Source organism: Sturnus vulgaris, chromosome 6 (assembly GCF_052056855.1).
Source record: "Sturnus vulgaris isolate bStuVul1 chromosome 6, bStuVul1.hap1, whole genome shotgun sequence".
Lineage (NCBI taxonomy): Eukaryota > Metazoa > Chordata > Aves > Passeriformes > Sturnidae > Sturnus > Sturnus vulgaris.
The window spans coordinates 37,693,671-37,716,215 of NC_142248.1; the positions used below are offsets into that span (position 1 = coordinate 37,693,671).

The window sequence follows — 22,545 nt, forward strand, 5'->3', positions numbered from 1 at the left end:
TCTTAAAATGCCTTTTATTATGCCCTCATTCACAAAAGGAACATTTTGTTCCATTGCATAGATCCGCATTATAATCAGACCTACACATTTTTGCTGCTGCACTGAACTTCTTTCTTCTTAAGACCTCTACAGATCAAATATTGAATTTATACACATAAATATCAATCAGTGGTTGTTGGATAACTAACCTAGTCTCAAATTTTTACTCTTAAATGTAATTTTTACACTTTATTTCTTAAAAGTGGTATGTGTGACCTATGTAATAAGGCCACAGACAGCAGTGAGTTTGGTGTTATTTTGGTGGATTTTGCACAGGGCTTGATTAAAATAGTGTGCCAGTATTTGAAATGAACTTCTGCAATCTACCCTAGGAATTACATTTTTGTACCAATGCTAATTTTAAAACAGATTTCTTTTAAGGTAATGATTTTGTGTTGTACAGCTTTCTGAATAAACCAATATCTACTGGTTTTTCTCCCTACCCCCACTCATAAAACTTCTTGAGTATACAAGATTGATTGAAGGAAAACTTGGCACTGTTGAGCCTGTGTGCTACAGTGACCATGCAAATATTAGGAAATCCAGAAAGAGACAGGAAATCCAGTCACAATCTAGACATTTACCAATTCCTCTTTTAACCAAATTTTGCTGTCCTAGAAGGAGTGAGTATTATAGATTTTTCCATGAGTAATTGTCTTTTGCCATGCTTCAAACTTGGGAAGTTTTTCAGGAAACTGCATGATAGTTCATATCCCTTTCATTTATCCAGGTAAGTATATTTTTCTTATCTCTGTATTTCTTTTGATAGCTGGGTATTAACGTGGTATTTATGGCCTCTGTTTCCTTGAAGAGTTTCCTCTTGGTTGTCCTTTGAAATCGAGTGAGAACCTAGTACGAAAAGCCCATATGCTTCCTATTGCTACAGGTTCTCCTCCAGAATGTGTAGTATCCAGTACCTTTCCTTCTCTAAAACAAAGTTATTGTCTTTGAGCAACTCATTGTTCAGGGTTGTGATGAGACCCACGTTTTCTTATAGCCTGACGTAATTTATGAGAACAGTAAGTTTTGTGTAGGCTGTAATTGGAGGAGGGGAAAATAAACTACATTGCTCCTACCAGAAAAAGCAAGTCATGTTTATTTCTGTCCCTTTTATGAATGTCTGTCTGGTGGACCAGATAATGGAATCAACATGGCTCAAACTCACCCTTTTCTCATTTTAACTGTGCTCAGTTTCCTAATCTGGTTCAGCCATGCAGCTGCACAAACCCTTGTACAGCAATTTCAGACAGCTGGGCACCTGTGTCTCAGAAGGGAGGGGATTGCAGCAGTAGCTCTTATAGGTTTAGCTCAGCTTAGACTGCCATGGAGCACCATCTAAGTTAGCAGAAAACTAACCTGACAATGACGTGGCTTTCTGTTGGCTAAGAGGACTACACCAACTCAGCTGTGGGTCTGATGACTACTGAAGCAGATGAGAGCAAAATATTTTCAAATGTAAAGCAGAGAGGAGTGCAGGAGGGGGCCTGAAGCAGCCTGCAACAAGGTTGATGAGGAATAGCAATTTCAGCAATTGTGGAATTATACCTTTAGTAATCTTAGAGCTCAGACTAAATATCCTCCCTTCCTCTCTCAATCAGAAAATGAAAACTCATATGGTCTGAGAGCTAACCAACTTCTGGTTGGTTCTTCATGTCAATAGAAGTTCATGCAATTTTAATTATCTTACGTTGTTGATTCTGCCACTATCAGTTAGAATAGTAGGTGGTGTAGAATGGAAATAAAGGCAACCTTTGGGCAGATGAATTTGCTGTGGGTTGTGGGGGGGTGAGAAGCGGGGTGAATGGTTGTTTTTTAAATCAATAACCTAAATGAAGTGTTTGTTTTTGAAAAAGTGGTACATAGCCTCCAAGTGCAAAGAGTATTCATCAGCTATAATGCTGGATCCTAACTAAATTATCTTTAAGGTCCCTTCCAACCAAAACCATTCTATAATTCTAAAAAGTTACACAATTATATCCTGAGAACTTTATCAGATTTTTCCTTTATTTCCATCATTGGAAAGTTAGAAGTGATGAGCAGGGTTCAGAGGAAACCTGTAATAGATACAGTTTCACTATGTTGTCAATATGGGTTTTTTGTTCATTTAATTCTAAAAGTGGATAGCTGAAGCTAATACTGTTTTTCATTTTCTTGCAACAGAAATGTCTTCATAAATTTGTTAAAGTAAGCTCTTCTTCCTCTCATTGATATTCATTAGCTCTGCTCCACTTGCACTAATATTCTTCCCCTTCCATTAGGAAGTCAATTCCTAACTCAATTTTCTTTGCAATTTTTTCCCAAATGAAGTTGCTAAAAATAATTCAACTTAAGTAAATATTTTCCTTTGGTGGCAAATCAAATATTTTAAGACTGAAACAAAGGGAAGGTATACAAACCTTATAAGCAAAATGTACTCTCAATCTGTACAATGGTGAGAAGACTGCAGATGTTGTTAACCAGCAAAAGGTCTTATGAAGACCAAAGTACTTCAGCTTCACTAATGCCCTGCCAGAATTACATCAGAAATACACTGGTTTATGGGTGTTTTAACCAGTTTTTCAGGGTTTTTTTTTAAGTGCTGGACTCCGACCTATCAGAGTCCAGCAGAAAAAAGAAGAAATGAGAACACTTTTGCAAGAGAAGACTTACTGAATATGATTGAGTGTTCTGCCAATAGGACTGCTGGCTATGTGAATGTCACATTTACTCTCTAATGAAGAATTTTCTAGGGGCTTGACTCTTAAACCATTACCTAAAATTTGCTAATGAACTTCCAACTATGAAAATCATGCTTATGTATAAATTAGGAAATGGCACTGTAAGTAATATTCCCTTTTTGCTCTGTTGTTAGATTGTGTCCGTGACCACAGGGATAGCATTCCTGGCCATTTAGTCTTTGCAAGGAGTTTCAGAGAGACAGAAGCAGCAGCTGACCATTAAAGCAAAGACCTGAGTAGACAGGAGTGATAGAGCAGCTGTTCTTAAATATATGGTTACCAGATAAACAGGAATTTTAAACCTAGTTTTTGCCACTTCATACTGTGGTTTATTATTATAAAATAATCTGATTCTGCTTTAAGATCAGGAAAAGAAACAGAATTTGCTACAAGATCCTGCATGTGAAAATACTTTAAAAAATTGCCCAAGCTATTTAGTTTTTTCCTTCAGCCATCAAAGTCTTGTAGAAAAAAATGTTAGAGGTCAGTCTTGGTTCTATTTTTCAATCTAGTTTTTTTAAAGGCATATCTCGATGGTAGCTTTTTGTTTTACATGGCTAAAATTCATGTTGAACTTAGTGATTTTAAAGGTCTGCTCCAACCTTGATGATTCTTTGATTCTAAGATATACTCAAGGGATATATAGATAAAAACCATGAAGTTTTGGAGGCTACACCTTCTCTGGTTTTGCCTACATTGTAAGGACAAAGGATTTGAATCTCTGTAGTCTTAGAGAAAAGGTCTAAAAAGTTCCTGTGATTCGTTTTGATGTTGTCAAAAGCAGGATCAACTATGTTTATGTCACACATTATGTTTGGTTATTTTTTAAATTACTAGAAATTTTGCAGTCTTTTATTTCTTTTCAGTGTGCTTATTGTGAGAGGATTCAATTTAATTTCTAACCTAATCTTTGAGGTTGGATGCATTTACTGTTTGTAGTGAATGTAGAAAAATTAATTCCTTCCACCTCCATAATTACTCTTTAAAGTAGTTGGATATTCTCAGTCAAGTCCCTTCTGTTTAAAAACAAACAAACCAACAAACAAACAACCCACATACCACATCAAACAGAGGAGTTTGGTTTGGTTTTTTTTGGTAAACTAAGTAAAATTTTAAAGATTTGTTGTCTTTGGGCTTTCTCATCAGGTTTACAGCCAGGATGTACTACTTCAAATTGGGCCTTGTCAGCAATCAGTAAATCCAATTGATTTCTTTGTGTGGCTTATGGATGATATTCTTTTTTACATCCCAGTTAGTCTTTTCCCTTCACCAATGAGTAATATACAGTACAGCTCTAACTCACAGTGTATTATTGTAGTGTGATGTAATTTTTCTAACCAGGTACATATATGCCCTCTAATTTGTTTTTATTTCAAATTTTCATCAGCAAATTACTAATGGAAAAGTGTCTTCTGATGTGCACCTTTTGGGTTTTTTTCTTTTTTGAGCAGATATAAATTAGGACAGTGTCATAGATTAAGTAAGCTACATACTCACTTGCAGTAGTATGTGGTATATAGTATTTGGGGAGAAGGACAGTTTTGGAAACAGCACAAGTAACAAGTAACAGTACCAGTTTCTCTGAACATCCCTCCCAGCAAACAAAATGGTCCTTCAAATAGCACATTTTAAAAATGAATGTGCAAGTCTCATATGACGAAAGAAAGGTTGCTCACAGTTTTGATGTAAATACCTTAAATAATCGAACTAACAAGTTCAAAAATTGTTATGCTGTGTTTTTATTGTACTTCTCAGATTTTGCAGCAAAACTGCTTCCATATGTGTATATATTGCTTCTTAGTCCTTTCCTTTACTTTTCAGTAATAGTTTAAAAAGTTATAAATAATTACTGATCTCTTTAGAAAGGAAAACCAGTATTTTGCAATATCGAAATTTAGGAACATTAACGTAAACTGAAGGCAGATCCATTTCTAGACTGCTAAAAGTATCCAGGTCCATTTCTAGATTAAAAGACTTATTCAGCATGAAACGTGGTTTTCATCTGCTGCTTGTCATATATATGTAATTTTATTCGTAATATACACACTAGTAACCAGTGGTAAAACAGTTCATGGAATGCTTATAAGGTTTTATATTTCTAAATCACCAATAATAATCCAATTTTACTGTGAACTAGCTACCTTTTGTTATGGCCCTCGAAAGCTAAAGTTGTAGATGTTGCCCTCATGTTGTGTTTTTCCACGGTTAAATTGCACGTTGGTTTATAATCCTGGGAAACCGTACTGAAGGAAAGGCTAGGGAGAGAGGAAAAATAAAACTGCATGCGCTCTTCCTAGCAGGTGCTACTGAATATTATCGAGGGGGCGGGGGTACAACAGCAGCAATGAGATCATCCTTGTAATAATAAAAAAACCCAAACCCACCGCGGCAGACCCGTCATCTCCGCAGCCGCTCCGCCCCTGCCGCGGGCGGCCCGGGGCCGGGGCCGGCGCGGGCGCGGGGGGAGCCCCGCACGGGCCGCGCTCATTCGCGGCCTCCTCGGTGTCATTTGAAGTTGCTGCCGTCGGCCAATGGGGCTCCTCCCGCCCGCTGACATCACTCCCCAGCCAGTTCCCTCCAGCTGCAGAGCGCTTCAGTTTCTGTCTTTTTTTTTTAACTAAAATGGAGGCTGGTTTCTTGCCTTAAGGAATACAGTGTCGTGCCTGCTGGAGCCTAGATGTTGACATGTAACAGAGCTGGCAGCAGGATGGTGGTTGACGCAGCCAATTCCAATGGGCCGTTCCAGCCCGTGGCCCTTTTGCATATTAGAGGTGAGTTATTGTGCGTGTGAGAGTGAATCGCGACCCTCTGACGAGCGAATAAATGGCTATTGTGGAGCTCGGAGAAGGGGAGCAGGAAGTCCTTTGTAGCTCAGTCCCTCTCGGTTTGTTACAGCCGCAGTACAACCGGCGGAAAGCAAAAGTCATTTTCTATTAATTGTGTTTGGGGAACATTTAAGAATTCGTGGAGGCATTGCATACATAGTTAAAAGCAGGTTTTACAGCTTTCTGCCGTAACTCTCCCATCCCCCTTCCAAGCTGTGCTGATGTCAAAGGATGTGAAGTCACTACCCCAGAAAGCTACTGAGGGGGGGAGGGAAGAGCCAAGTTATCCCTACAGCGTTTCTGAAGAATAAGGACAAACCTTTGGTGTGCTTCAAAGCGTTTATTTGTTTAAATTGTTCAGAGAGAGCTCCCTTAAAGTACACTGCAGCTCTTAAAAGAATTGGAAGTGTCGGAGAGGAAGGAGGGGAAGAGATGTGACACTTACTATGAAAATATCCTTTATGTATTTAGAAGGCATTTCCTAGAAGAGATGCGGTTTGGCTTTAACAAGCAAGCTCTTATGTGCCTGTCGTGTTATGCAGTTCTGAATGTTCCGTCCTTCACCAAATATGTTCTTTTGGGTCTAGAGAATGAATGTATTGCAAATTGCATTTTATATAATTTGAAAATACATGTTGGTGTGACACTACTGCACAATATTGAGTATGTATCTCTTGTTCTGTATTTTTTACTTAGTAAAATTTTGCATTGTGTTGAGGGCTTTTGGTGTTTTTTTTTAACTGGCTCGTAAGCAGCCAGTGCTTTTTTTTAATATCTGCCTTAGGGTGGTTCTGGTTTAGAACTTTTTATGAAGGCAGAACATGTATTAGCTAGGATGAGCACACCTTAAACAATGGTATCTATACGCAGGAAACATATCTGATACCGTTCCTAATTACCTTTGCTTCTCAGCTTTCACTGGCGTAGGCTAGATGTTAGTACTGGGAAGAATTTTTTTTTCATTAATACTTCATACACTGAAAAAATTTTGTTTTTGAAGTTTATAAACCTCAACTGTTCAGCAGGCTGTTCTTTTAAGTAGGAGCATGAGTGTTCAGCTATTTAAAAATCATGATTTCTCTCTTCCTTTTAAAAGAGCCATAACCTTCTATTTCTGAAGTGGCAATGGATGAATTCTAGAAAACTAATTTTGATCTTTGACTGGGGAGAAAATGCAGTAAAATTCGTTTGATTTCAAATAGGGAATATGCTTGTTGTCAAAGAATTTTAAATGGAACTGCGTGACCGGTGGATAAGCCTTTGCTTTTCACTGTGTACAAATCATCTTAATTTTCAGCTAGATGCTGCCTTTTGGAAGGGGAAAAGCGCCATCTTTTTAAGATGCAAGTTAGGGAAACAAACCAAGGTTGAAATCAGAATGATTGTCCTTAATCCTTTGTCCCAGTATGGTAACAAGGTTCTTATCATTGAACTTCTTATCCTGCCTGTTCTCCGATGTAATATATAATTGTGGAAACCATGGATTTTGAGAAACTGTTCTGAAATTTACTTTCCCAAGACATACGTTTTTGGTGCAGTGAATAATACAGTAGTAAAGAAGAGGTAGAAGGGTTTTGTGCTTTAGGTCTTTTTGGGGTGTTATGTTTTTTTTCTGTTTGGTGGCAGTTTTTCAGTGGATTATGTGAGAGTAGACTTTCTTCTCAGAATAACTGGGAGATTGTTTGTTTTTCATTTTTCAGGTGGCAGGAAATAAAATGGGTCTCTGGTATTATAGCCCAGAGGAGTTTCTTAACACTGGGAGAGCAAAGCATCTCTTTCATGTATCCATGTGTACAGAAGTTCCTTGGGGTTTTTGTGTGTACATGTCACCAGGTGTGCTGATGCTTCCAAAATTAAGCCTATCAGAGCAATATATGCAAAATTAGTGGCAGTAAAAATTAGGTGGTAATTCTGAAGGTTAATAATACGTTATTACTGTTTGTCCCAATGCATGCTGCTTTTACAGTTTTCCATTTACATCATCTGTTGTATTATAGGATAAAATTTCTAGTAGAATTGTTCCTCTTGGCAACTGTAAGAGCTAAAACTTCAAGACCAAGGACACGGGGTAGGGACATAAGCCCCTTGGGTATTTCTCATAGATATAGTTCGTTGAAATAGAAAAAATATTTCTTAAACACCAGTTCCATAAAATTTTTAAGATTTTGAGATTATGTAGCTACCATATTTGAACTCAGTCTTACTTCTAGAAAATATGTGAAGCCTTGTGGACTGTTAGTACTTCTTTGAAAATAAAAAATGCAATCTTATTTTTAAAGTTAATTCCAAAGCACTTTCTGTACCTGGATCATATGAAATATGTAGTGTTTGCAGAATGAAAAGGAAATTTTTAGCAAGCGATGATGTCATGCCAGATCAGAACTTTTCTCCTGTGCATCCTGAACCTTGTTGTCTGGGTTGCTTACAGCTTTACCTAAACAACACAATTGGAAAAACACATGCAAGTGTTTTTTTAAAGTTATTTTAAAGTCTTGTGAATATGAAATAAGAATGTTGGAATTTTATTCGCTACCATTGCTGACACTGGTATCTCTAACATCACCGAAGGAAGGAACAGTAGGTACTTGTAGGATAGGAGGTGTCACGGCCACAAATACTCCGTCCTCCAGCAGTTCATTTTGCTGCCGGTACTCAAATTCATCTTGTGTATGGTGCAGCCATGTAATCCTGAGTCAGACTGCTTGGAAAGAACTGTGAATCTTGCTGGGGTTCCCCTTTGATTCGGGAGCTGTCTTTAGGCTCAGGCCTGTGGCCTTGGTTGTTGCCTGGGTTGCAGCTGTGTGGTTGTCCTGTCATGTGCCTCGCTGATCTGGATCCCGGGGTGTTGACTACTCAGCTTGGTGTCCCTCTCCACGGAGCACTTGTTCAGCAACCACGGGACTGTCTGCTGACCCTGCTCAGTGTCAGTATAGCTGCTCTCCTTTCTTCATTCAGGTACTGTGAGACTGCCCTTTGTCACAACCGTAAGAGTGTTGGCAGTTGTTCAAGAGCAGTGTGTAGAAATCAGAAACCCAGGTGACTTTGGACCCATTGCTGGAAAATAACAACCACCAAAAGAGCTTAATCCACGCTAAATGCAAGTAGTGTGGCACCATTGCTGTACTTTATCTGCTTCTGCTGAAAACATTGGCTCAGTGAGAGTGATTGGCCTGATGGGGGAGTGAATCTGGTCAGCAACAGGCTCTCATGGGCATCTGAGTTACGTTACTGCTGCATTGGTCTTTCTGGAGTACAAAGGTAGCTGAACGTTATCCTTTGAGTTGTCACTGATTGTCATCATGTACTGAAAACTTAGTTGTATTGGAATGATATAAAGCTCCCAGGAAAATTACAATTTCAGTCACAGCCTTAGGATAACTAGTGTGGTTTGTGATCTTGGGCAGAGACTTGACCTTGCGAAACAAATGTAGCTAAAAGAGCTCATTGTGGGATATCTGCATGGAGAGCTCCTTTAGGATCCTTGTGCATCAACAGGCCATTTGCAGTTAGGATGATACTAAGACAGCACAGAGTGCTATTAGGCATTATGAATTTAGCATTTTTACAGTAAGGAGGGAAGCAGATCTGGATGGTGTTTTCAGGATGTATCCTTCTTTATGGAGCCTTCTGGCAGCTAAACACCCAGGGTGATGGAAGTGCATTCAAGACCCTGACAGGATGAGCCACATAAACAAGGTGAGGCTTGGGGAAAGGAAACATTTTGATTTCCATCTCAGCACTTTAAGCAGAGAAAGTAGTTGTAAAAGCTGCATGGATTAGACAAACAGTAAATCTTTGTCACTAGACTTCAGAGTTACCAGTTCATATTTACTGTTGAGTGTTCAAAACCATGACTGTTGCAAAGAGTGTAGTAACAGGTAGAAAATAATAGTAATTTGTTCTGTAGGCAGAATATGAATACTCAGAGGGGAGCAGATGTTTTTCATTAGGAATACAGTTCAGTGTTGATAAGAAAAATCCCTTAATATTGTTTTGTCAGAGCATAGAAATAGCCTAGATGCCAATGTTTTCATGAACTCAAGACACCTGTTTTGAACAAAATGCATATAAAACTGATCTACAAGGGCAGAATTAGAATGTAAAGCTTACTTTAAGCAACTAAGCTGACTGGCTGGAGCTGGTAATGTCTGTTCATGTTTTTCAAAAATTATTTTCAAAATGTTTTGCAACACATACTGAAAGTTGTGTGGGAAGAAGGGTGAGAACACCCTGATACTGTGTTAACTCAAACTGATGCTTCCTGTAGGCCAAAACATGTTTCAAATATCTCATTGTCCATCCTTCTCCTCTTCCTTCTAGGGCAGCAAATGTTTTTCGACAGATGTGACTTGTCATTATTTAAATTACTTTAGATTTTGTGGAAGATGCTTTGACTTTTTTCACAGATGATGTGATGTCGTTTTTTTCTATGTATTGCTTGTTCATCTTGAGTGAGGGATCATGGAAGGTAGTTGAGATTCCACCTTTTCATAGTGTTCTACAGGGCAAAAAATGTCAGTGGTAGCATTGCTGTGATGCAAATATCTGTGTACTTAGATAGAAATTTGCATGTTCCTAAAAGGTGGTGGAAGATCATTGTTTAGTTGGGCAATTTATATAGGAGAAAAGCTTGGCACTTTCATTTTAGAAAGAATCCATTGTGTTTGTCTTGAAAAATAATTGACCTGAAAATACTTCTGTCTAACCACAGTTGCTAAAAACTGTTGTTGGACCGTTGCTTTGCAGGAATTGTCTGAGCTAAAAGAAGAATAAAGAATTACCCATTTTGTAATTAAATGGGAAGCAGAGCCCAAAGCTCTCCTTTCAGAAGTAGTACAGACCAAACTCAACACACAGAACAGTAACCATTCACCTCATGATGTACAAAGGAGGTTGAAAGAACTGGATTTGTTTGGTCTAAAGGAAGGAAGGTTAAGGGGAGATTTGATCCTTGACTAACTGCTGGGAAGTTTAGAGCACAGAGCCATGCTCTTCTCAGAGATCCAGACTGAGTGAATGAGATGTAACCAATATGACTTGGCAAACATTAGAGATTGCAATTGTACACAAGGTGAAAATATTTTCACCATAAAAGCTGGAACAAAATTCCAAAAGGGCTGTGAAATCTCTGTAATTGGAGATACTTTGACTGGAGAGCAGCTGGGTTTATGTAGTGGGGGATTAGACTAGCAGAAATGAAGTGTCCCTTCTGGTGAAAATTATTCTCTGATTCTGACATTCTTTGGTGCTTGTGGGACCAAAAAATGACTGATCTTGCTGTTACATAAAAATACTACAATATGAATTTAAACGTAGTTAGTTTCTCTTTTTTTCAAATTCGAAGAGCCATATTTTTACTGTAAAATCTATTTATGCCCCTTCTTTTCTTTTTAATTACTAAGGCAGAGTTTTTAATACTTGGTGCTAGCATGCCTGTTAGTAGTACTTTCACTTCTGTTAACTCACCATTTTTGGTGTTAATGGTGGTTTGAATTATTCTTACCATGTTTTAGCAAACTGTTAAAGATGGGTAACTGGAACTGCATGCAGTATTAAAAACGTTGGCATGCTCAAAGGATGTTTTATTCATTTCAAAATCTTCAGTTAGGAGCTCAGCAGCAGTCCATACCTTCTGAATAAGAAAGAATTAATAAATGTACACAGGCAGCTATTTCACCCACATTTCTTTACATTTATCAGCTTTTGGAAAGATCTAATGGATTGAATTAATTTGATGAGTACTGTGAGATTTTTCTCTAGCCTTTTTTGACAAGTTTGAATTGACAATGAGTACAGCTTTTAACAAACTGTGACCTTGCTATTCATTTTCAGTGATGTTTATGAAAATGTTGAACAGTGTCATTTCTAACACATCCTTACGTGTTTGTAGTAATCTTCCTGCATTATAACAACATTATGTTAAAAATATAAAAATCCCAAGATAATTGTCACTTACCAACTTTCTAATACTTTCCAAGAACTTGATACATTTCAAGCATAATTTCCTTTACATGTGCTGAGTTTGCCTTTTTGGGGGTATTAATATTTTATTATACTCCAAAACTAGCCTATTCTGATTATAAAAGCATACCTGAAAGTCTCAAAGTCATCTTTGATGATACTGGTTTTTTACTTTTAGTATATTCTGCAGCAGAAAATTATTTCTTCTTATTATTATTTCTTATTGGTTTATTTCTTCTGTATTTTCTGTGTAAGTATAATCTTCACTTTCACATGCATCTTGCACCTTCCACATAAGTAGGTATTTTAAGGATGGTGAACTTAATCGGTCTGAGCGTGTATGTTTATTTAAATCTTAATTTTCTTCAATTCTTTAGCACATTTAAATTCAGTAAACATTTAGGGTACAGTTGCTCCTTTTTGTGAGCAAAGTCTTCCTGGGAAGGAAGGTACATAGAGGAGACATCTTAATTTTCTTCTGAGATGCTTCCATAGTAGTGATGAACTGTGTTCAGTCTCTGAGTGAATTTAAATTTTAAAATGGAAGGCTTGTTTGTACCTATGTGGAAATATTTCCATGCAAAAGACCTTCAAAACTTTTTTTAGCCCTGCCAATTCAATAAATGGGATTTCCCTTGGTCAGCACATACCTTCTATCCTGCTTGTGGGCCATAGTTGTTACTGGGTTTTGATCTAAAGGATAAACCTCAGTTGAGATTTAAAGGAGATGAAAATGTTTGTTCTTCCATTTTCTCCCCCATTAGGCAATTATAACTTGGTAACCTGAAAGGATGAGAGCAGGTATCAGCCTTGTGTTTGGGCTGTTATGTTTCTACCAAGCCACCTGGACTCCATTAGTACGTGGCCTGACTCCTGGAGCTCATAGTCATCCATCTTGCCAAAAGTTTCCAATTTCTCCTGGAAAATTCTGAGCCACTGCTGCTCTTTAACATTGCTTAATGACTTGTTCACTTAATTGTTAGCTTTGAAACCCATCCACTGTTCCTTTCTGAAAGTTTTGCCTCAAAAAGGGGAAGCAAGGCTATTTTCCTTAAGGACAAACAGCAGTTCTATTCTTCATGAACCTAGGCCTCTTGTATATATCAAATTATGAAAATTTTCATTTGTTAGTATTAGATAATCACCTGAATTATCAAAGGACTGATATTGGTACAAATGGTTCTGTTGTTGTATTACTTCTTGTACTGTTTTGCTAGATCCTTTTGGAAGGACATCTAGACATTGCCGCATATATGCTGATGGTTTTTTAATTTATCTACCAAAGAAACTCATGGGGAGTGTGTTCAGTATTTGACCAAAAGCAGATGTAAAGGAGGTTGCTTAGTTATTATTCCTGCTGCCTTTAACTTGGTGACACACTTATTAACTCTCCACTTACCATGCATCCCTTTCTATCAGAGGCTGTATTTTACCTTGCTACTGCTTCTACTCTTTGTTCTCTGTCCCTCCCCCTTTCTTGGCTTTGTTGGGTCGTTTTTACCTTCATATAGATCCTTTGCCAATGTGCAGAGTGTATGTACAGGTTTGTCTTCTGGAAACAATGAGGATGTTAAGTGTTCATACTGCATGTAAAATATTTGAAGGCATGACTGTAAGATGTCTCTAGAGGGGACTTTTTGTTGAACTAAAAATACCATGAAATTATAGGAAGGTAGTCAGCTGGAATTTTTAAATTACTTTTACTGACTCATGGAGTAATGTGTATGCCCTTTCAAGGAAGCAAAAAAATGGATGCCCTCAGATTTTTATTAATACTGTTTTGTGATGGTTGCTGTAAAATACATTTTCAGGTAAAAATTAAATATCTGTTTCTGTGGAAAATTTTTATTTCCATTTCTGTTTGAAGCTTCTAACAATTAATTGAGACTTCTCTAAAATCAGCTAATTAATTCCATGTGCTATCAAATAGTTAGCTACTGAAACTGCAGTGTAAACCACACAGATTACTTAATCTAAGATACAGGGTTATTTGCATCATATGCAGACAAGATGTTAATCTGAGGGAGGTGGCTTTTATGCTCTAACCCTCTGCTGGAGGTGGACACGTCGTACAGGTGACAGCAGAGGCTCAGCAGTCTCATGGAGCTGGTGCCTGCCCTCTGTGTGCACCATCCTGTCTCAAGTGATAGAACTGAGATAAATGATGTTCTAAAGCCACATCCACACATCCTTGAATCAATTCCACTTAATGCACATACAAATCATGTGGTACCATTTCTGCTATAACTTGCCAATTAAGTTTTCTTTTATAAAATGTATGGTTAAACTTAGGGGTGGGATCTGACTCTGCATTGCTGTCAGTAGTGGAAGTGACAGTTTTGTGTCAATTTTCATAACTTTTCTTGTTACTGACAGCAATCTGAATTTTATGAAGTAAATGTTTTCCTTTTAAGTTGCACAAAGAAAAAATTATATACTAAATGTAAAATTCAAAAGCAATTTAAAAATTGTTCATTTGGGACCTTTCTAATTTGTAGAAGCCTACCAATTTGAAACACTTTTTCATTTTAAAGATTTTTATGGAAGCTTTTAAATTTGCATTTTAGATTAAATCTACCAGCTGTGTGGCTTCACACAGCCTCTAGAACCAAATTCTGCTATTACTTTTATATTTGAAGTGAATGTGTAACAATGTAGTGATGTTTCAAATATGTCCTGTGTTCATTCAATTCATGTTGGAAAGAAAACTTGAACAAAATTATCAAAGTCTACAAAAAACAAATGGGATGTCTGTTCTTTGGGTGTAATACGTTTTTCTTAAAAAAAATTTCCAAACAAATTAGTCGTAACACTAGAATCTTTTTTCTAACCTATTCCCAGAATATTTTTATACTTCTTGCTCCTATTACATCTAATCTTCCATATAAAGTGTCTTAAAATCCAAAAAGTGATGCACAGGTTTTTTTTGAGGAATGTCTTAAAGTTGTTTGCATGCTATAAAAATTGAGTTGTTCTTGTCCCAGTACAAAATTAAGATTTTTATGGCTTTTTAATCAGAATATTACACATCTTCTCAAAATTTTGAGTGTATACTTCGCTGCATAACTTTTCTCACTTCATATTGTTGGAACTCAGTAATCATTAATGTATCTTAAGGAATAAAGTATTCTAAAGGTTGTAGTTAAATGGAAGAAATTAGAACAAGTTGCTTTCTTTGCACGTTAACTCTTCTGTTAAAAAGGGAAAATGTAAATAAAATAATGAACATTTTGAAAAATGTGCTGGGAGTGAGATGCCTTAACATGTCCAGGACTTCTGGAGATGTAGTAGGGAGTCAGTCTTGGATTCATGGCTAATACAGCCAATCAACTTGTATGTGCCCTGTAAATTTACAGATTCTTGGAGGCTCCAATTTAAATGTATTCCATACTGCAGTTCACTCTTTCTCCTGTGTGAGAGAGGTGGAAATGTGGTGGAAATTTTCAGCAGAGTGTCAGCTTTTCTGGCAGCTAAGCAATAGGGATACTATTGCTAATAGGTATATTTTCAGTTCTTACTAGAATTCCTTTGGTAGACTGGAGATTAGTTTGAGTGGAGACTGAAGACATTTATTGAAGCAAATGTGAATGTTTTCTGACAAATGTGATATGAGGAAAACAATGTTGGGTTGTGCAGGAATAATTTTGGGTTAAATGGGAAATCATTATGCACTTAATTCTTGACAAACGTGCAGGTATATTTTATCTTTAATCTTTTTAGATGTTGAAAGTATGTATTTTTAAGTGGACATAATTGGCTTTTTACTTTATTTGAATCAAAATTTTCATCACTGGAAAGTAACTTTTATTTCCTAACAGAGAACTGCTCATAATTGCTCTTAGCATTTGAACATGACCAATGTTGACTGCTAAGCAATTTGCTGACCTAGTTCTAAATATATTTCTTTATTTTTTTTTTACCAAATCATTGTTTCTGTGCTGCTTGATCATTTTTTTTTACCTGTATCCCCTCATACAAGGCAGCTAAGTTTCACAGGATGTGGGACTAAGAAAGAGTTGTTCAGAACTATGCACTGAATTGGAGTTTTTTCTCAGTGGATACAAAAAAACCAAGGCCAAACCAAAAAAACCCAAGCAATCAAACAAGAAAAAACCCAAACCAACCAACCAAAAACCCTACCACACACCCCTCCCCCCCAAAAAACCCCCAAATACGTACCAAAAAAAACTGTACTAGAAATAGGCTTGCAGTCTACTGAAGTCTATTAAGAAGTTGCTCTCAAGAAAACCACAAAAACCCTGTTGATTTCTGGTGAAAACACTTCTGCATATCTTGACAATTTCAGATGATTTAGCTATTCAGGACCTTAGTTTGCATCTCAAGCTCAGTGTGACCTGTGCTGTTTAAGCTCTTCCCATGAAAAAGGACTTACTCTTCCTATTTCTAATTTTAAATAGAATGGAGACTTTAGAAAACAAAATCAGGGTTGTCCTTAAGGAAGATTAGTGTAAAGTTTTGTTAATTTCAAAATAAATGCTTGCTTCAGACAAGGAAGGATGTGCTTAACCAGAGTTCCTGCATGGGGACTGGGCATTTACTTTAAGTTGCATTGCAGTGTGAAACACATCAGTTTGATCATAGAAAAGCCAGGGGAGCTTTTCTTCCTGCTTTGTAATTTATTGTGTCATCTGTTTCTAAGCCTACACAAGACCCAGCTTGTGATATCTGTTAATGATTATTCTAAGTGTCATCATTAAATTCACCAATTTTGGCATTCATAAGCATCCAGCAGAAAGCAAGAAACAGCCCCCAGGTTTAGCAAATGTACAGGGAATGAGGAGAGGGGGAGGCAGTCTGACAGACTCTGGAGAAGGAACCAATTATTTAACATTTTGGCAGTTTGAGTTCTTTGAACTGTATTCATCATAGATGTGTGACAGGTACTATTGATTGACAAGTTACTCAGAGCAGTATCTGACAAGAATTAGGGGTTTGTGTGTGGAGTTTGGGTGTGTTTAAGGAAACAGCACATTTGCTTATAGCAGATGGTTAGGCTTGATTACCTGATACTTACTTCGTCCAAGTGTCCAGAGTGGCAGAGTTTATTCTGGTTTATGTGTTTCTTCAGTTTACTTAATACAAATCTTCTTCTGAGTTACACCATACACTTGAGTTATGTTACAGAACATAACTGAGATCTGGCCTCACGATGGTAGTGCATTTTCTCAGAGAGACTGTTACATATATTTAAAAACAATTCTGAAGTTTTCAAACACATTTGAAGGTGTTGGATAAGTTGAGAGTGGATTCAAGCACACTCTAGTGTCTATGAATTTGAGGGGTTTTCTCTGAGCATTTTGTATTTAAAAGTGGGATTTGGTGTCATATTAACTGTATGTGTGCCAGAAAGCTTTACTGAGAGTTCTTTGTCTGGTTTCTCTTTCTCTGTTAAGACACTTTTTTCTTCCATTGTCTATTTGATTATCCTCCTTGCCATTTTTCTCCCTAATTTTTAGGTAGAATTTCCATTTCATTAGCTCAAACCCATTTCGGCTTGTTTCACATGTCATTTTCTGTATAATCATTCCTGTTTTCCTCTTTATGCTACATTGCCTTTAAAATATTTATGCAGTTATCACTTTTACTTTTCACTTTCTGTTCTTAAATATTTTAAATATTCTTAAAAATCTCTTCATTATGATTACAAATGTCCTCTTAAGGTTTTTTAAAATTTCACATGGTTCCAATAAAACAGTTGACTTCTGATAAAACTCCTTGTAAAACGAGAGCTTGGTTCAGAATGGTGTTGGTCCGCTTTTGAAAAACCATTAGATAATTTGGTGCGCATATCATTCACTGTTGATCTACTCTTATCATCATTAGACTTATGATTTACACCTGGAATAAAGTTACTGGCAGTAATTTCAGTGCCTCAGGTTGTTTAGTATGTAAAAATTATGCCAAATAGTTTAAAATTATAGCAGACCTTTTTTCCTGTTTTGTTATTATTCAGTCCTTAAAATCTCCCGTCTTAAATCTTTGACAATTAAATGTCATTACTTAGTTCCTCTGTCCTCAAAACCACAGTGTAATCTTTTTTAGGAGATAGCTGCTACCAGTGCTGGATTCCCCAATGGCAGGAGATTTCAGAGGGGATTAGTGTTGTAAAGCACCTGCTTTGAGCTTCACTCTGGGACTGACAAAACATGTGCTTCCCATTCCTTTCAGGCTCTCTTAAGCTGTAGGATTCTTGAGGTGTTGTCTTTTTTATTTTCCCTCTGTCTCTCTTTCTTTTTTTCAATTACTGTTTAATTAGTCTGGTAATACGTCATTTGATTCTAACAGTCTTTTTTTTTTCATTACTTGGAAAAATATATTACTTTAAAAGCCTCATAATCAAATTAAAAGCTGCTCTTTTGAATGAAAATTGAGCCAAGAGATTTCTTTATTTAGAAACCAAAAATCTTAAATGCTATGTACCTTAATGAATTTCAACATGTTGCTCTTGCCTTCCCCTCCCCACTTCTGTATCATAGAATCATATCATAAAACGGTTTCGATTGGAAGGGACCTTAAAGAACTGGACCTTCCATTTCCAACCCCCCTGCCGTGGGCTGGGACACCTTCCAGCAGACTGGGTTACTCAGACCCCCATCTAACCTGGCCTTGAACACTTGCAGGGGTGGGCATTCTCAGTGCAATGTGTTCCAGCGTCTCACCCCCCTCCCAGTAAAGAATTTCTTCCTAATGTCTACACTAAACCTGCCCTCTGTCAGTTTAAAGCCATTACCCCTTGTTCCTATCACTCCATTCCCTTGTAAGAAGTCCCTCTCCAGCTCCTTTATAGCCCCTTTACATACTGCAAGGTGCTATAAGGTCTCCCCAGACTACTCTTCTAAGCAGAAGAACCCCAGCCTCCCACAGCCTGTGTTCACAGATGAGGCTCCAGTCCTCTGAGCATCTCCATCACCCTTCTCTGGACTCACTCCAGCAGGCCCCTGTCCTTCCTGTGTCAGGGACCCTGGAGCTGGACACATGATTAAGACTATTTTCATATACAAGCTGTCATAGGTGAAATTGCTCTTTAATTGTAAGTGGAGTTACAGCTTGATCCAGGCTGCAGATTGGCATAGAAACAATATCAGTGCTGTTGCTTTATTAAAATATAAAGTTTGAATGTTTATTACTAAACAGAACTTGTTTGATGGAAAGAAGACATCTTTAAATCAGATGTACTCCCTGAGTGTGCAAGAATTGAACTACTTGAAAATCTAATAAAAGGCACTTGCTTTTGAATTTTTGTAGAAAATGTGCCACATGTTTATAATTTTAAGTATTGTTTTAAAACCTTATTGTCTCTTAGTATTAGAAAAGTAATTATAATTTGTGTGTCCGTTACATTTTGGGTGTCAGCTTTTCAGGTGAAAATGTGAAACAGTGGCAGATAGGAATAGTGTAATTTCTTCAAATACAGGGAAATGAAAGGCAGGGTTTGTTCCAGTTAAAAATTTCTGTTTCTGAAGAACAGCCAAAAAGTATTTCTGGCAGCAGCTCAGTTCCTTGAATGCAGAGGAGTGGACATTAGCCTGTAATTGCAGCTGTTTCTCATTCCCATGTCTCTGGAGTACCTGCACAGATGCTGAATATCACGCGGCTGCATCAGGGCAGCTGATGAAGATGAAGGACACACTTTGGAAGTCTCGGTTCACTCTCCACGTACTGAAATTGGAGATTTCCCTTGTGCACCCACCTACTCTTCTGAGCTCACCTTCTAGCTGGCCTTGAGCAAAACAGTTTTACTTTGATAATAGCTGGTTGGAGTAGTTAAGTGTTTTCTTGTAATCGTTGTGGAAGCTCTAAGTACCTGTAAAATGTTTTTAATTACTGATGAAGAGTTGCTTGGGAGTCACGAGCTTGTTGTACCTGAGACAAAGGCTTATCTGCACTTCAGTGTCCTGTTTCTGATAGGAGATGTTTAAAGTGTTTAAAAAAACCCTAAAAAACGCAGGAATGTTTACAGGTCTCATACATGGTAGTTGGAGAAGGACTTTAAAGTAACAGCTCAATTCTTTTGGAGTAAGCCTGTATTGTTGATTACACTGTATAACAGTGACATGTACATTCCTTTATCTTCAATAGAGAGATAAAGAAGAACTTCTGTGCCACTTAAAATGTTTCTATGTGGTGCTCTCTTGAGTTTAGTACTAGCACTCTTGTTTTTCCATGAATGTTCCTGTGGCTTTTTGGTCACTGGGGTCATTTTTCTTGTTCTAAGCATTTCTTTCGGCAAAGAAATGTTTCTGTGGGTTCAATAAATAAAACCATATAAACAGCAATATTTTCTATGTATTTGTTAGTCAGTCTGTCCATTAAACAATTTGCGTGCTTTGAGTTATCTGCAGCCAAACTCCCACTCCTAGAGTTGCGACTTATAGTATACAATGTATTGTGTATAATTCTAGTACTTTATTGTGTGCCTTGAGTTTATTTTTATATGCTGCTAAAAGAAATAGCTTTAATTAAATTTGTCCATGCATGAATTGGAAGCTTTCTTCCATGTGCCACCCACTTCCACTTATTTCCAATATCATGTGTTAGGATAGAATTCTGTTAATGGAAGACTGTCATCCTTAATTAGTGTTATTGTCATCCTGATTTCAGTAAAATCACTGAAAACTATAAAGAATTGGTCACATAATAGAAGTACAATAAAAGTAATTCCAGAGTAGTGTTTCTTGCTTTGAATTAGGATGGTAATTAAACAATTGAAAATAAGGTAAATGTTTTAAATGCAATTTTATCAAATGTTAGTTCAGCGTTGGTAACATTTTTTCTATTTTTGTTCTAATTTTTCTCATTTTTAAGGACTTGATCACTAGTTTTGGAAAAAGTATTAGTTCTGGTAAACTCATGTTTTGACAGATTATGTTCTCCTTTCCATACTGTGTAGTTCCTCTGCCTTTGTGTCTGGCAATTTCCATTTCTCTTACTCCAGGCACTGAACTCTTTATTCTTTGAAAAAAATCCTGCTATGGTATTGTCAACTGAAGTGTTTTAAGAGAACATTGCAAGATACTAGACTCCCCTTCTTGAAGTACAACTATATAGGGCATCTTACAAAGCTTCAGTAAAGCTTTAATGCTGCTTTTTTTGCCAACGAACATGAAATTGAAAATGCACTAATACTTTTGGCCAGCAGAAGAGGGACCATGTGACCAGTAAATTTAAGGATATCCTCTGGGTAGCACCCTACTTGACAATTAAATGTTGTTTTCCCAAATCATTAACAATTCTAGTCTTTTATTAGGATTGCTTACACATTTCATGAGATGTTTTGTCTACTTGCAAGCAAGAGTCATCCTACATGCTTCAGCTTCTGCTCTTCACCAGTGTATTAAAGCAGCAGTTACTTTCAGCATATGATTTTTAGTTTGTCTTTTTTTCTATGACCTTGTTTTTGCACATACTTCTTCCCCTTTGTAAACTTCTGTGTATCTTTCTGTATGAAAAAAATCTAGCTGCCCATTTAAAAGGAGAGGAGTTTTATTTACTATGTGGGCATAGTCTTGATTGGTAGCTCTGGGTATCTGATAGTTTTAAAGAAAAAAGAGCTACTTTTCTTTCAATGAGATAGGGACCTGTCAGCCAACCAAATCTGGTATCTCTGCTAAGATTTTATATATGAGTAAAAAAAATATTCACACAACTGAGATGAATCTTGCCTTCTGAATTTATATTTTTATATTTATATTTGTTAGCCATATCTCTTGTTTTCTGCTTTTAAAATGATGTAACAGAGTGAGTTTCACTGGCCACAAATTGTGTTTTGTGGTAGGAATTGTGTCAGCTCTTCTCTGTGTCAGAATATGACCTAAAACTTGAAATTCAACCTTATTTCAGTTCCAATCTGTAGTATAAATCAGCTGTTTTATGTGACATCTCTGGGTCACCCACTTACCCTGCCTTGCCTTTTGTCCTCATTCAGCAACTATTACATTACAGTGTTGTCACAGAAAAATGGACTTCAATGAAAAAGGTAGGGGATGGATCTGTCATCAGTGCCCTGTGATATCACAATTGCAACACAAAACTAAAAATGCAACTTCAAGATTTGAAGGAACATAAAAAATATAATTGAGAAAACAGTAAGATCCCTACATGGCAAAAATACTTGTGTGTCATAGAATACTGAAGCTATGGAATAGAATAGAATAGAATAGAATAGAATAGAATAGAATAGAATAGAATAGAATAGAATAGAATAGAATAGAATAGAATAGAATAGAATAGAATAGAATAGAATAGAATAGAATAGAATAGAATAGAATACATAAGCTCAGGCACTGAAAACACGAACTTCAGTGTTTTCTGGTTTATTTTTACTTTAGCTAATTTTCTTAAGAAACAGGAAAAATTTGTTTTAATGTGAAGACATCGTGATTTTTTAGAATGTTCATGTGTTTCAGTTCTTTAGCTGGTCTATACATTGCAAAAGAAAGGGTGGGGTGGTAGCTCCTGGATACAAACCAGTGCCACATCCGGGCTGAGAAGCATGTGAGGTCAAGGACAGCTACCAGTGTGAAATTTGTTTGCAGTGAACTCACACAGTTAGAATTGCTGAAGCCATGCCTGAAGCTTCCAGAGAATCTGTTTCCATACAGATTTGAGTATTCAAATTTAAACTTTTCCGGCCAATTATTTGTGTTCTGCTAAGGTGCTTGGTAGCTGAGTACCTTTGATTTTTACCTGGCTGTTTCAAAGGGAAATACGGACTGGAAGTGCTGCCTTTCAGAGTGAGATATTGATCTAGTTAATCCGATAGTAAAAGCACAGCTAGTGTCAGTTATAAAGTGGAAAGTAGCTTATTTTATACTCACCGGTATACAGAAAAGTCTGGCAAGGCCACAGGTTAATATGATGCTGAAAATTTTATAGTGAATTTCTGTATTGATACTGTTAAAACAGAAGGGGCAGAGCTTGCATATCTGTAGGTTGTATAACTTGGTCCAACAGTTATCCTGTGATTGTAAGGGAAAAAACCT

At 37.0% G+C, this 22,545-nt stretch overlaps 1 protein-coding gene across 2 annotated transcripts in view; it reads left to right on the forward strand.

Moving 5' to 3' along the window:
• PPP2R5C (protein phosphatase 2 regulatory subunit B'gamma) overlaps positions 1–22,545 on the forward strand; it is a 76,438-nt gene that overhangs the window by 23,617 nt on the left and 30,276 nt on the right. Inside the window, exon 1 of one of the 2 annotated variants that reach the window (XM_014871956.2) lies at positions 5,313–5,527. The exons of the other annotated variant lie outside the window; for it this stretch is intronic. Within the exon in view, the coding sequence (XP_014727442.1) occupies positions 5,434–5,527 (94 nt within the window). The 5' untranslated portion in view covers positions 5,313–5,433. Of the gene's footprint in view, positions 1–5,312; positions 5,528–22,545 lie in introns of those variants that run through there. 2 annotated transcript variants of the gene reach the window in all.